The following is a 13,254-nucleotide window of genomic DNA, read 5'->3' on the forward strand; positions in this document are numbered from 1 at the left end:
TCATCTGAAGCAGAACAAGGTCCCCTGGGAGAATAGCAGATAACAAAACTGACTGTTTAATGCTTTTATACACAATATAAATTACACTGACCAGCATGGCAACAGCCATGGAACCAGTCCTCCCTCCCCCCTTTTCCCCAAGGTCCGGCAGAAGACGACTCCAAAAGGCAGGAACAGGCAGGTATCACCCCCAGGGGCATGGCACTACCACCTCTGGGGCAGGAACCTGAGCTGCTGTTTGTGACTTTGCCAAGGAAGGATAGGGCTGCTGAAGGTCCCAGTGCACCCATGGGCACCACATAAGGCAGCCCTGAGCCCCCGTGGAGTCTGTTGCCCATCCCTCCCCCAGGGAGGGCAGGGGCTGAGGCACCCTGGGCCTGATGCAGGGCTGGACACCCGTGCAGCTGGGCTAAGTGCTGTCTCAGGGCAGGGCCGTGCCCACAGCTGGAGGAGCCAGGAGGGCTTTGGCATTGCGTGGGTTTACCCAGCTCTCGGCTGTGTGGCCGTGGATCTTCTGGTGGCGCTTGTAGTTGTCCCAATGGCCAGTGGTGTAAGAGCAGTTCCGGCACTGGAAGGGCTTCTCGCCCGTGTGCCGCAGCATGTGCCGCTTCAGGTTCATGCTCTGGTTGCAGCTGTAGCTGCAGAGGCTGCATTGAAAGGGCTTGTCGCCCGAGTGGATGCGCCCGTGACGCTTGAGGTTGGCCAGGTTGCCACAGGCGTAGTCGCAGAGCTGGCACTTGTAGGGCTTCTCGCCCGTGTGCACCCGCTGGTGCCGCTTCAGGTTGTCGAGGTGGGCAGAGGCGTAGGGGCAGAGCGGGCAGGCGAATGGCTTCTCCCCACTGTGTGTCTTCATGTGCCGCGCCAAGTGGTTGGGGTAGTGGGTGACGAAGGGGCAGAAGTTGCAGGAAAAGCCTTTGTCCCCAGTGCCCTTGCGGGGGCTGGCGCCCGGCTCGGTGCCCAGCACTGCCAGGCTGCAGCGCCCACAGACCTGCTCAGCCCGCCCTTCATCCTGCGCAAACCCATCGTCCAGCACCAGCCCACACATGCGGCATGTGAAGGGGTAAAGCAGCTCGGGCAATGCAGCTGCCTCCTCACCCCGCAGCCGAGCGCAGCCAGGCAGGAAGGGGCCGCTGCCGCTGCCCACGTGCAGGCTCAGCTCCGGCAGCATTGGCTCTGTGGGATGAACACAAAGAGGGCTGTGAGCGGGGCGGCACAGCACTGGTCATGGTCAGCTGCATGAGAAGCCCCGGCTGCAGCTGGTGGCACCAGGACTGGCACAAGACACATAAGTGCCATCTCCCCCATCCCCAGGGCTGTGCCATAGAGGCAGCTCCTCCCTTCCCCTCCACCTTTACCTGGGTCCTTGTCCTGCTGGTGCGGCACTTTGCCTTCGGGCAGGCGGTGACTGAGCATGTGCCTCTTCAGGTTTCGGCTCTGGTTGCAGCGATAGTCGCAGGCAGCACACTGGAAGGGCTTGTCCTGGCTGTGGACCCGTTCATGGCGTTTGAGGTTGCCCAGGCTGCTGCAGGCGAAGCTGCAGCACGTGCAGTGGTACGGCTTCTCCCCGGTGTGTGTGCGCAAGTGTCGGGTCAGGTTCACCAGCTGAGCAGAGGCGTAGGCACACTGCGTGCATGCGAACGGCTTCTCCCCGTTGTGTGTTTTCATGTGGCGCTTGAGGTGGCTGGAGTAGTGGGAGGCGAAGGGGCAGAGCTGGCAGGAGTACACGATGCGCTGGCTGCGGCCCCCCTCCGTGCCTGCACACTGCAGGCAGCTCTGCCCGAGGCTGGCAGCCAGCTGCAGCCCGCACTGGCGGCAGGGCAGTGCCGCGGGGCCGGGCTCCCCACCCTCCTCGGGGTCGCTCTCCACGCTCAGCTGCTGGTACCCAGAGGAGCAGTCGTCGTCGCTCAGCGCATACGCCGGCATGGCGATCTTCCCCACCAGGGTGTCTGCTGAGAAGACGATGGGATGGGACGGTGTCAGCACGGCTGGCCCAGGCACAACCTCTCGCTTGCACAATTGGTCCCAGCAGAGCCCATCTCAAGAAGGGGACTGCAGCCAGGAGGGGCTAGGCAGCTGCATCCACCCAAGCAGCACCCAGCAGGAGCTCACCACATTGTGCACAGCAGGGTGAGAAGTCTCACAGCCATGACCTGCTCTGACATCCTGCTGCAGGGCCTGTCCTCGCCAGGTTGGGAAACCTTGTCACCTCCACTCTATGGCTTGCTCCAGGAATGGCAGGCAGTGTGGAGCACAAGGGTGGGTTGGGTACCCACCAGCACTGCTGGGACTGGCTGGTAGGAAGCAGTAATAGTGGGAAGGTGTTCGGTGCAGCCTGACTCAGGCAGGAGAGCTGGCTGCCGATAAAGTTTGCTCTGGGCTTCCTCTCGCTATGCTGCTGCCCTAGCCCAGGGATGGCAGCCAGTCCTGCTCCCATGGCCAACTCTATGGGGCTCCAACACCAGCCTCCTTCCATCATGCAGGAAAACAGACCTTCCTGGGCCCCAGCCAGAGCTGCTGCCTCATGGCAGTGGGAGGAAGTCTGCACCAGGCTCTCAGAGAGCACTTCTGCTTCCTGGCTGGGCAGAGACCTATCCTCCTGCAGCCCCAGGAAGGGATGACAAGCTGAGCCCAGTGCCCTGCAGCCGCCTCCAGGCTAGTGCTCTGGGCCAGAGGGGCAGCAACATGCAGCCAAAACCTTGCCCTGGTCAGCCTCAAGCGGTGTCCAGCTGTCCCCATGCAGCACCTGACCTGGAGCTCTGGAGCCTGTGAGACCCAGCAGATGCCCACCACCCCAGGAGGCAGCCTAGGCTGTCCTCTTCACTGCTGCCCACTCAGGTGGGTCCAGCTCCCAGAGTCTCAGCCAGGTGCAGGGGTGAGGCTGTTCCCATGCTGCAGGGCAAGGCTGCCCAACCTGCTTCCAGTGCCTTTTCACAAGCACTGCCTGAAGTGCAGATGCCAGAACGGGACACCCCACATTGGGCTGGCTATTGCTGGATGAACTCTCGACCCCATCTCAAGCCTCCCACTTCCCTCTGCCTTCTCAGCTCAGGCCCACAGTCCTGCATTGCCATAGTATTCCTGGAGCACTGTCCCCTAAGCATGGCTGCGTCAGTGCTGCCCTTGGGGCGAGGATGAGGATGTGGCCAGTGATGGCTCTCCTGACCTCCTCAGTGGGCCCTGAGATGCCCAGTCCTGCTCCCCAGCTGGGACTGGCAGTTGAGAGTGGTGTGCAAGGTATTTCTGACTTTCAGCCCTCACAGCATCCAGCCCCCAGAGCTGCTGAGAGGGCTTTGTCCTGGCGCTGGGCTCTGCACACAAGCTGTGGGGAAGTGCAGCCCTCGGAGCAGAACCACATCTGCCAGGCAGCTGAGACCGTGCCTCGGCACGAGAGTGGGAGCTGCCGGCACAGCCCAGCATGGGTGCTGAGCACGCAGACCGCAAGACAGCCCTGGTAGACAGCAAGGGGACAGAACCAGAAGGGATGTGGTCTGTGCCACCCATCTCCTTTCACCACACCTTATTCACCACGCACTGTTCAAGGCAATGAGTGGCGCTCCTGCCAGTCCTTGCAAGGCATCTTAATGGAGCTGGATCAGTGTTTGCCCCTCTGGCTACCCCGCACCGCAGGCTGACCTGCTGCCCGGTGTGCTGCTGCTGGGCTGGCACAAAGGGGCTGTGGGACCCCCGGGCCAAGCGAGAATCAGGGTGCAAGAGCTGGCAGACAGCCCCAGGCCAGCTCCCTATACAACATAGGGAGTCTGCGGTGGGGCAGACTCCAGCTCCCGGGTGGGCAACAAAGCCATGCTCTGGCGGCTCCGGGAACCAGGGGCTCCCGGGCGGACCGGTGCGGGCGGCTCGGGGGATGAGGCCCCAGACCAACCGTGGAGCACAAAGCGCCTGGGGGTCCTCAACGGGAGGAAGCGCTGGGGGATCAGAGCCGGGGATCGGGACCACCAGCGCGGGACCCCACCCCAGGAGGTGATCGAGGACGGAGAACACGCCCGGCGACAGAGAAGCCACAGGGCAGGCCTGCTCCCGAGAAGAGGGGAGGCTGCCTGATGGGGCCGAGCGCGGGGCCGGTACCGGCAATGTCCGGGCACGGTCCCCACCCGGCAACGCTCCCGGAGCCGGGGCCGTCCTCGCGGGGCGCCGCTGCCGGGCCCGGCCGGCGGCACGCACCTGGCGGTCCCTTCTCGAAGGCCAGGCCGCCGGGCAGCATCAGCGCCGCTCCCGCAGTCTCCTCGGGGCCGTCCTCGGCGTCCGATGCAACACACCGAGCGCCGCGGGTCACCGCCGGGCCGCCGCCGCCGCCCCCCGGCCCCGCCGCGCACTCACCCTTCACCGGCTGCGGGTGGCTCTGCTTCCGCCGGGGCATCGTGGTCGGACCTGGCCCCGGCCCGGCCCCACCGCCCGCCCGCCCGCGGCCCGCCAGCCGCCCCCGACAGCCCGGGGCGGCCGCCGCCGCCCCGCCTCGACAGGGCACTTCCGCTTCCGCCCAGACGCGGGGCGGGGCCGCCGGCGGAAGCGGGAGCGGCGCCCCGGAAGCGGACCCGGGGGCCGGAAGCTTGCGCGGGACCCGCTTCCCTCCCGGCCCCGCTCCGGCATGCGGCGGGCGGGCGAGGGGGCCGGGCAGCGGGAGAGGCAGGAGGAGGCCGGGCCGGAGCGGGGTCCCAGCACGTAGGCGGCGGTGGCCGAAGGGGGCGTGGCCAGCGGGAGCCCTGCCCCTTCCTGGGCGGGCGGTGCTGCCGGTGCTGCGTCCCCGGGGGGGCCGCCGGGCCGAGCGCTGACCGTGTCTGTGTCCGTGCACTGTCGGGGTGGCTGCGGCCGCCACCCCCCCCCCCCCCCCCCCCCGCGCTGTCCCGCCAGCACGGCACAGCCCCGGGAGAGCGGGGGCTGCGGGAAGCGTCGGCAGGCCCAGAGCAAGGTGTCCGGTAAGACAGCTGCGGTAGGGAGCGGTGGTACGGCACGGGTGTTCTGTGTGCGGCACAGGCGGACGCAGGAAGTCTAGAGCCCGCGTTGCGCTGGTGCAAGAGGGCAGGGAACGGGCAGGCAGGAGCACACCTGGCTCGTAGTGAGTGCTCTACCAATCATCTTGGTTCTTCCAGCGCTGAGATCCTTTCAGCCTGGATTTACTTGAAGGATCTGGGGCTTTTGGGAGTGCAGGGAGAGATTCGTTGTTGTGCGTATGGTCTGATATCAAGAGACAACTGAAAACGTCCTTTGGAGGTGTCCATCAGTGTCCTGCTCCTTTGTACTGCCCTGGGGAGAGGAATGAGGCCAGTCATGGATTCATGGATCAGGCTGCCCAGAGAGGTTGTGTGGTCCTTGGTCTGGGAGGTCTTCTAGACCTAGGTGGCATAAAGCGCGTAACCACAGGGGTGACCCTCATTTGGATCACCAAATGAGGGCAGGAAGGTGGACTGGGGACCTCTGGCGGTCTCTTTCCACCTGACTTATGGTGATCATGGTGACCCCAGTGGGAACTGGCTGCAGAAGAAGGGGAGCCCAGCTCCCCAGGCTCCAGGAGTGGCCCCAGTGTTGGGTACAGTGGCCATGCTGTGGTTCCTCTGTGGTCATTCCCTTTGCCAGTTCTATCTCCACACTCTTACAAGGACTGCAGAGTTGAGAATTATTGCCTGGTTCTCCCAGGAGTGGGTGATGGGCCTCCCTGCAGTGCAGCTCCTGGAATGACCCTGTGGTTCATAACCCTTGTTCCCAGAAAATCCCCCCCACTTTACATGGCTTGGCTCCTGGACACTCAGGCATGCTCTTACCCTGCCAAACAAAGAGCCTGCTGGGTCCTGGGGATGCCACGATGGCACTACACAAAACCCAATCGCACCTCTGCACGTAGGGAGCTCAGCCATGTCACGCTTTCCTCTGCTGTGGTTGGTTTCCTACAGATTCTCTCTCTGGTGTCCCAGTGTTATGCAGACCAGCACAGGCGCCCAGGGCTTTGCATCCCACTTCTTGGGGAAAAGGGCCCCTGGTTACCCTGCCTGGGGGCTTGTTTGGCCCATCTCCAGGGGTGGTTTGCTGTGCAGTTGTGTGTGTGTTGTGGCAGCAGCCCTGCTCTGCTTCAGCTGTATCTTGTACTCATCCTTTCTCTGCCTAGGTCCGTGCCCTGGATGTGGTCCCCATTTATAGAACTCGTGCCTTCTCTGTGGCTCCATTAGTAGAGCTGTCTGACATCTCCAAACAACTCTGGCTGTCTGAGCTGCTGCTGAGCCTCTTCACGGGTAGTGTTTGCTTATTTGCAGGTCCTTGAGGGAATCGAATGTGTTGGACTTGTGGTAGTCCCAGGGGAGCCATGTCCACGTGTGTCCGCAATGCTTCCCCACTGACAGGTACCTCGGGGCCAGAGGAGGGGCTGGTGCTTATTCACTTGTGTTGTGCAGCCATTTAGTCCAGTGTCACAGTCCTGCTGCAGGAGCATGTTCCTTCCTGCTCTCCTCCTGCAGTAATTTCCACTCTAACAGCCATTTAAATCCAATCTCAGCCCAATTTCCATGAGCTCTTCAGTTGCTACGGGAAAGTGCTCTATTACCTTGGGTGGCATGGTGAGCACCTTGCTTGTTCCCAGCAGACTCCTTGGTCTTCTCTGAGCCATCACTAATACTTCCAGTGCCAGCACTTGTGGTATTTCAGCTGTGCTCAAGTGGAAAAAGCAGCAGAGGAGGTGGATGTTGTGGAGGTGTAAAGTGTAGGGTGCAGCTCTTGGGGTATAGATAAGGAAGGAGCAAGGAGAACTGTGCTCTGATGTCAGGAGGATGGATTGTTGTGTGGCCATGGACTTGTAAGCTACAAGTAAGGGAAAACTGACAGATTTATCTTCTCTCTCCTGTAATCACCTGGCTCTTGGGTTCCCTGGCTTGGTTGCCTCTTCTACAACCTCAGCAGAAGTTTGGGTGAGGCAGGTTATAGTGCAGCACTAGTGACACTGGGAATCATTCAGAAGTGACCGCTCCCCATGAGGTCCTGCTGCCCTGCGTTGCAGGGCATGTGGAGGAGCCCTCTCTTCCCAGGATGTGTTAGGATCCAGCCTTTGTGGAGGAAGCACTTTCTTTGTGGCAGTGAGATGTTCCTTGCTCTCCTGTGAGCTAACTCTGAGTAGGGGTAGTGGGTGATGATGGTTGTGATTAGCCCTGAGTTTTCCTCTGGGCTCCCTCCAGCTAGCCATTGCTGGGAGCTTCCTGATGCAGGCTGGGTGAAGGAGCTTGTTTCTTCAGTGCCAAGTGCTGGTGTCTCTATGGGCCCAATCTGTGGTGCTTGGACATTTGAGTTTCAGTCAGAGCTTCAGCCATATCTCTCTTTGGAGAGGAAAGTCACAGACACTTGGAGTGGTGAGGGGTGTGATTATTGCACTGCTCTATGTACACAGTGGTTCTCACGGTGTTTGCCACTGCCTTCCTTGCAAAGAGCACTGCCTCCCCCTCCTTGGGGAATCTGGGAGGTCCTGTCCCTCTGGACTTTATTGCTGAACTGAAAGAGATGGGAAGGGGCAGAACAGAGCTGGCTCAGGGGCACATGGGCAGCTGGAGAGGGGCTGTGGCTGCATTGCCCAAGCTCAGCGTGGAACAGGTCAGCCATAGTACTGTCACTGGGGCCCTTGGGCCAGTGTGGGGACAAGGCTGGACATAATGGCTGTAGGTGACCATGGGCGTACTAACCAGGCAAGACATGTTTGTGGGAGCTCAAGGTCAGGTGCTTTGATTCTTCCCTTTGGTTTGATGGGAGGGAGCATATCAGCAGGAGCATGTGAAGGAAGGACAGGTTCTGTCTTTGTGCTCGGTGGCTGTGCTGCCATGCTGGAGGATGCAGGAGGTGGGCAAAGTCCTGGGCCCTGGCAGAGCACCGCTGGCAGCTGTCTTGGCTTGTCCTGAAGCTGCTGGGGTGTTTTTGATGGCATAGCCCTGGGGTCCAGCAGTGGGGTTTGTGGGTGCTGAGGCTGTGTTCCCATGCCTGCAGCCCAGGGCTCGCTCTCATGTGTGGTTCCATTGCAGGCTGAACAGCACCGACTGCAGCTGGAGATGGTTCAGCCACTGCCTGTGGGGAGGATGCTGGCTCTGAGGCCTGGGTAGGAGCCAGGCCATGAGGGCCGTGCTGGGGCTGGCACCTCCCTCCTGCCCTCCGTAGCCTGACAGCAGCCGGCTGCCACCCTGGCAGGCCACCATGGAGCGGCCCATGCGTGTGCACCTCCACCTCCTGGGCTTCTTTGGGCGGAAGCCACAGGCTGTCGGAGGGGAGACGTCACCAGAGCAGGAGGCAGAGCCGGCAGAACCTGAGGAGATGTGCATCGCGCTGCCCCTGGGCGAGGACGGGGAGCTGGTGGAGTGTCCCCTGTGCCTGCTGCCCCAGCCGCCCGAGGCCTTTCCCACCCTGGCCTCCTGCGAGCACCGCTCCTGCCGGGCCTGCCTGGAGCAGTACCTGCGCATCGCCGTCAGCGAGAGCCGTGTGCAGGTGGCCTGCCCGCACTGCCCGGCCGCGCTGCAGCCTGACGACGTCCACCGCCTCCTGGCTGAGCCCTCCCTCCGTGACAAGTACGAGGAGTTCCTCCTGCGGCGGCTGCTAGCGGCTGATCCCAGCACCCGCTGGTGTCCTGCACCCAACTGCAGGTGAGCGGCTGGGCCCTCGTGTGGAGGCAGGAGCAGCTGGGAGCTGGTGCGTGGTGAACTGTGCCTGTGCTTCATAGACTCACAGACTGGTTTGGGTTGGAAGGGACCTTAAAGCTCGTCCAGTTCCAAACCCCTGCCATGAGCAGGGACACCTTCCACTAGAGCAGGTTGCTCCAAGCCCCGTCCAACCTGGCCTTGAACACTGCCAGGGATGGGGCAGCCACAGCTTCTCTGGGCAACCTGTGCCAGGGCCTCACCACCCTCATAGTAAATAAGTGTCCTGTGAGTTTTTCGCAGGCTCAGTCCTCTTGTGACTTGATCCTTTGTGGGGTTGGGTTTGCTCAGAGAGATGTCCCAGTTCCTGTCCCATCTGCAGGGCACAGGCAGCTGTGTCTGTGCCAGGGTTGGTGCTCTTGGCCATGCTGCAGCAGCCCATGAGATCCCTGGGGAGCTGTGTGGGTGCTGGGTGGGGAAAGCTCTGCTGCAGTCTGAGCTGGTCACAGTGTCTCCTGGCTCTCCTGAGCAGGGGCTGCAGCTCTGTCTCAGCATGGAGCTGGGACCTGCCCCTGCATGACCTGGCTGTGCTGGGGAGGGGAATGGCTGCGTGCTGTGCAGGGATGCAGGGAGGGCGCTGCTGAACCCCCTACGCTGACTCCTTTCTCCCCACAGCTACGCTGTCATTGCCTATGGCTGTGCCGAGTGTCCCCGCCTCACCTGCGGGCGCGAGGGCTGTGGCACCGAGTTCTGCTACCACTGCCGGCAGCCCTGGCACCCCGATGGCCCTTGTGTGCCAGCACTGCCAGCCCCTGGCCTGGCCAACACAGCACAGCCAGTCCACGTGGAAGACTCGACCCATGGTGAGACCCTGGAGCAGGGTGGGAGCAAGCAGGTCAGAGGTTTGGCATAGCTGAGCCACAGTCAAATACCTTTGTACTTTCCTGCCTGTGGGGATGCTGGAACCAGGACCCCATGGTCCCCACTGGCTGCCTGTCTGTGGAGGCATGTAGCCCCTGTGCCTGTTGAGCTGGGGCTGTGGAGCGGGACTTTGCTTTGCCTGGCTCACCCCGATACCTATGGGACAGGCTGAACTCCTTGGTCAGTGTATGGAGGGGGAGCTGCACTGTCCTGTCCTGCTCCCCCCATCTCATCTCTCTTTCCCCCTGGCAGCTGAGGCTGAGAACATCAAGGTCTGTCCCCGCTGCAGTGCCTTCATCATGAAGATCAATGATGGGAGCTGCAACCGCATGAACTGCACAGTGTGTGGCTGCCTCTTCTGCTGGCTCTGCCTGCAGGAGATCTCTGATGTGCACTTCCTGAGGTCAGTGCAGGGCTGAGGGGCCATGGGGTGTGCTGGGGGGCAAGGGTGGAGGAGCTGCCAGGAGCTGGGGGGTGGCTGAGATGCTGGGTTGGAGGTCCTGCCAGGAGTTGTGGGGATAGGAATGGGGAACAGTTGAGGCCTCGCTGAGAGCCACAGCCACGTTTGGGGATCCCTGGGCTGTCGGGCTGACTTGTGGGGGGGGAAGCAGAGTGCTCTGTACTGTCAACAGCCTTTGGCCCAGCCCCACTCTATCCTCACAGCCCCTCTGGCTGCACCTTCTGGGGGAAGAGGCCTTGGTCGAGGACCCGAAAGATCCTGTGGCAGCTGGGCATGGTGCTGGGGGCACCCATGGTGATCTCCCTCGTCGCAGGCATCGCTGTCCCTGTCATTACCATCGGGATCCCTGTCTACATGGGTAGGAAGGTACTGGCAGGGGGCCCTGGAGTTCCAGTGATCCTCCTCCCCTCTGAGCCTCAGGCCTGGACAACACAGTGCTCACCACTGCATGTCCCTGTGTCACCTTCGACTCCCCACAGCCCTCCTTCTGGGGACCCTCGCTGCTGCCCACCCCAACACCAGTTGGGTACTGTCAGCCTGGAGAGGTTGGAGTTGTGGATGATTGTGAAAGGAAGAAAGGGTTTGGGGCCCCAGGGGTGTTTTCCAGGAACACCTGAGTAGTGGTGGCAGCACCATAGTGGCTGCCTGTCCCTGAGGAAGTGGATGGGGTGTCTGGGTGCTGTGGCTGCAGCTGGAGCTCTGCCAGGGCTGGGAAGAGGCTATATCCCTGGGGACTGCACACTGAAATCTCTGCAGAGCCCTTCACCTGTCTTGCTCCTCCTCGAGGTGCTGGGCCAGAGCCGGAGGAGCAGCCTGTCAGGGTGCCAGCAGTGCCTCTCTGTCACCAGCAGTGTCCTTCTGTCTCTGTTTGTGTCTCCCATCATAACAGCTGTCACTGTGGGTAAGTGTGCTGTGCCAGGGCTGAGGGTATTGGAGGCCACTGCAGCGGAGTGTCTGCGGGTGGGGGATGTTGGACCTGGGGCACAGGGTTTCACCCAGTACCTGCCTGTCTGCCTGCAGGAGTCGGCGTGCCCCTCATGCTCACCTATGTCTATGGGGTGGTGGTGCTGTCACTGTGTCGGAGCCGCTGGGGCTGTGGCCGCAGCCCGCCCGGGGACCTCGGTGTGGTGGAGCTGGAGAACCTGACCAAGCGTGAGTCCAGTGCTGCCGTCTGTCCACTGGCCTGTGCTTGCCATTGGGCCCCATGGGCCCTGCTCCTGCCTCATGTCTCTGTGGCTGTGAGCTCTCCAGAGAAAGGATCTCCCCGTGGATTTGTGTTGGTTCTGCCCCAGGTGCTACCACACACACCTCTGTCCCTGCAGGCTGGTGTCATGGGGAAGGTGCTGCCCGAAGTGCTTTGGGAGCAGCTTGTTGGCACCCCGAGCTGAGAACCTTGCGGGCTGTTCTGCTCCCTGTTCTGACAGGAGCAGTCCTTGCAAACAAGGTGCTCAGCTCCGTATCTCCCTCCAGAAGTGAATGAGCTGCGGTCAGTGCTGCCCAGCCCCAGGCCCGTTGAGGATGGAGTCCCAGACACAACCATCTCTGTCCCCAGCAGCAGCCGTAGCCCACGCCATGGGACGGTGTGGCAGGAGCAGGACAGCCAGTCAGCCAGCACGGTGGCCCTCACAGGGAACATGCTGACTGAAGGCGTGGACATGTCCAATAGGTGAGTGGGAGCCACTGTGCTGGGGAGGTGGGGGTGAATGACACATCCCCTTCCTAACAGTCTTCCCCACACCCGCTGTACCAGCCAAGGGCATGGTCACATCCCCCGTTAGGCTGCTGCCCACAGCCCTGTATTTGTCTGCAGGGAAGGTATCAGCATCGAGGTGGAGGTGTCCATTGAAGCAGTGCCACATCCTGCCCGGCAGCAGAGTCTGTGCAGTGCCCCATCAGGGCAGAGCCTCTCTGGGGACTCCCTTGGATGCACCAGCGACAGGTCCAGCACTGTGGGCATCCCCACGGAGTGAGGGGGGAGATCCCCGATCCACAGAACCCCCCCTGCCCCTTGCACAAACATCCTGTGCCCTCCTGGGGCAGAGCTGGTCACTCTCTGCGCAGCACCACCAGCCCCATGCTGGATGGGCTCTGACTGTGCTTGGTGCTCCCTGTGCCCAGCCACATCCACCCGTTCCCTGAAGGCAGCCCTGAGCATTGGCACAGCTGGGAAATAAAAGCTACTCTCTGAGGGTCTGTCTGTCTCCTGCGGCACAGCCATGCCCTGACAGCTCAGTCCCCATCACAGCAGGCTCTTGATTGTGGTGCATTCTCTGATGGGTGTTACAGGAGAGAAGGTGGGGTAGGGTGGTCCCAGCCCCACAGAGGTGCAGGCGGGGGGGGACAGGTAGACCCAGGGAGCAGGGCAAGCATGGGAATACTCCCTTGTGCAAACACTCCAGCAAACTAGGCTCTGTGGTGCCTGGCTGGCAGTTGGGAAGGTGGGATGTTGCTGCAGAGCCTCAGCCAGTACCAGCAAACAAAGCAGCTCACACAGGGGCTGAGTCCTGCCCCGGCTGGGCCAGTTGCTGGTGCAGTGTGTGGCACCCATGGGTCCTTTGTGCCCCCAGCTATCGTCCTGGGAGCAGCATGTAGCTTCCTGCAGACAGACCTCAAGTGTGGTGCAGGACAGCAGCACCCCCTGATGGTGGGAGACCAGGGCAGAGCTGGGGAGTACAGGGGGCTCTCTGTGATGTCCTGTGTCTGTCGATGTGTCCCTGCCCGCCCCTGGCTGGTCCAGCAGCATGCGAAGGGTTGCCAGGGCTGTTGGAGAGGAGGGCTGTGCCTGGGCCAGCTGGGGGTGATGCTTTAGCATGTGGGGTGCTGCAGCACAAGGACTTACTTGTATCCTTGTGATAGGCACCCACTCCAAAGAAGGAGCGAAAACTGCTGAAGGTCCCAGGTGGAGGCACCAGCATAGCTCTGGGGCTCCACATCCTGCATTGGCATCCCTCCCCACCCCATGGGATGCTGTCACAGGCTGTAGGGAGCCCGTAGCTGGATACAGATGAGGTGGCCAACCTGGCGCCTCCAGTAACCAACTCTCAGACCTCAGGTTGCTCCAGGAGGACAGAGCACATAGTAAATGGTCTAAACCCAGTTACATCTCAATATAAATTACTAACGTGAGATCACTGCTGGCCAGAATCATTTTAGAGGATACCACAGAGGCTGGTGCTAACGCCTGTATCAAAACTTTTCCTTAATGACCAGGAAGAATGTCTAAAACCAAACTCGAGACAGATGCTTTGCAGCAGGAATAAGGCA

The 13,254-nt window shown here is 61.6% G+C and overlaps 2 protein-coding genes and 1 long non-coding RNA gene across 6 annotated transcripts; 2 read left to right on the top strand and 1 right to left on the bottom strand.

Moving 5' to 3' along the window:
- Positions 1 to 40: 40 nt before the first annotated feature.
- ZNF513 (zinc finger protein 513) lies at positions 41 to 4,483 on the bottom strand. Of its 3 annotated transcripts, none has more exons than XM_057396840.1 (3): positions 4,336 to 4,483; positions 1,356 to 1,949; positions 41 to 1,173 (listed from the first exon to the last, which is right to left on the bottom strand). In XM_057396840.1, exons 1-3 carry the CDS (start codon positions 4,373 to 4,375, stop codon positions 422 to 424), a joined length of 1,386 nt encoding a protein of 461 aa, XP_057252823.1. In that variant the 5' UTR covers positions 4,376 to 4,483; the 3' UTR covers positions 41 to 421. The 3 variants fall into 3 exon arrangements, with proteins under 3 accessions (XP_057252823.1, XP_057252824.1, XP_057252822.1); XM_057396841.1 differs by having other exon boundaries at positions 1,356 to 1,946; positions 4,336 to 4,477; XM_057396839.1 differs by having other exon boundaries at positions 4,180 to 4,390.
- A 724-nt stretch (positions 4,484 to 5,207) lies between these two features.
- On the top strand, positions 5,208 to 12,183 carry LOC130592486 (E3 ubiquitin-protein ligase RNF19B-like). Of its 2 annotated transcripts, XM_057396844.1 has the most exons (11): positions 5,208 to 5,226; positions 6,261 to 6,347; positions 8,004 to 8,615; positions 9,285 to 9,472; positions 9,783 to 9,933; positions 10,194 to 10,356; positions 10,470 to 10,535; positions 10,777 to 10,891; positions 11,011 to 11,142; positions 11,461 to 11,656; positions 11,801 to 12,183. In XM_057396844.1, exons 3-11 carry the CDS (start codon positions 8,173 to 8,175, stop codon positions 11,958 to 11,960), a joined length of 1,614 nt encoding a protein of 537 aa, XP_057252827.1. In that variant the 5' UTR covers positions 5,208 to 5,226; positions 6,261 to 6,347; positions 8,004 to 8,172; the 3' UTR covers positions 11,961 to 12,183. The 2 variants fall into 2 exon arrangements, with proteins under 2 accessions (XP_057252827.1, XP_057252828.1); XM_057396845.1 differs by lacking the exons at positions 5,208 to 5,226; positions 10,470 to 10,535 and having other exon boundaries at positions 6,040 to 6,347.
- Positions 12,184 to 12,652: 469 nt separating this feature from the next.
- LOC130592453 (uncharacterized) lies at positions 12,653 to 13,084 on the top strand. Its single transcript, XR_008970549.1, has 2 exons — positions 12,653 to 12,999; positions 13,043 to 13,084. It is a non-coding gene; the product is annotated as an uncharacterized LOC130592453 (long non-coding RNA).
- Positions 13,085 to 13,254: the final 170 nt, after the last annotated feature.

Source organism: Pezoporus wallicus, unplaced genomic scaffold, assembly GCF_028554395.1.
Source record: "Pezoporus wallicus isolate ANWC-B61680 ecotype Strahan unplaced genomic scaffold, APGP_CSIRO_Pwel_v1 contig_7265, whole genome shotgun sequence".
NCBI classification, from domain to species: Eukaryota; Metazoa; Chordata; class Aves; order Psittaciformes; family Psittacidae; genus Pezoporus; species Pezoporus wallicus.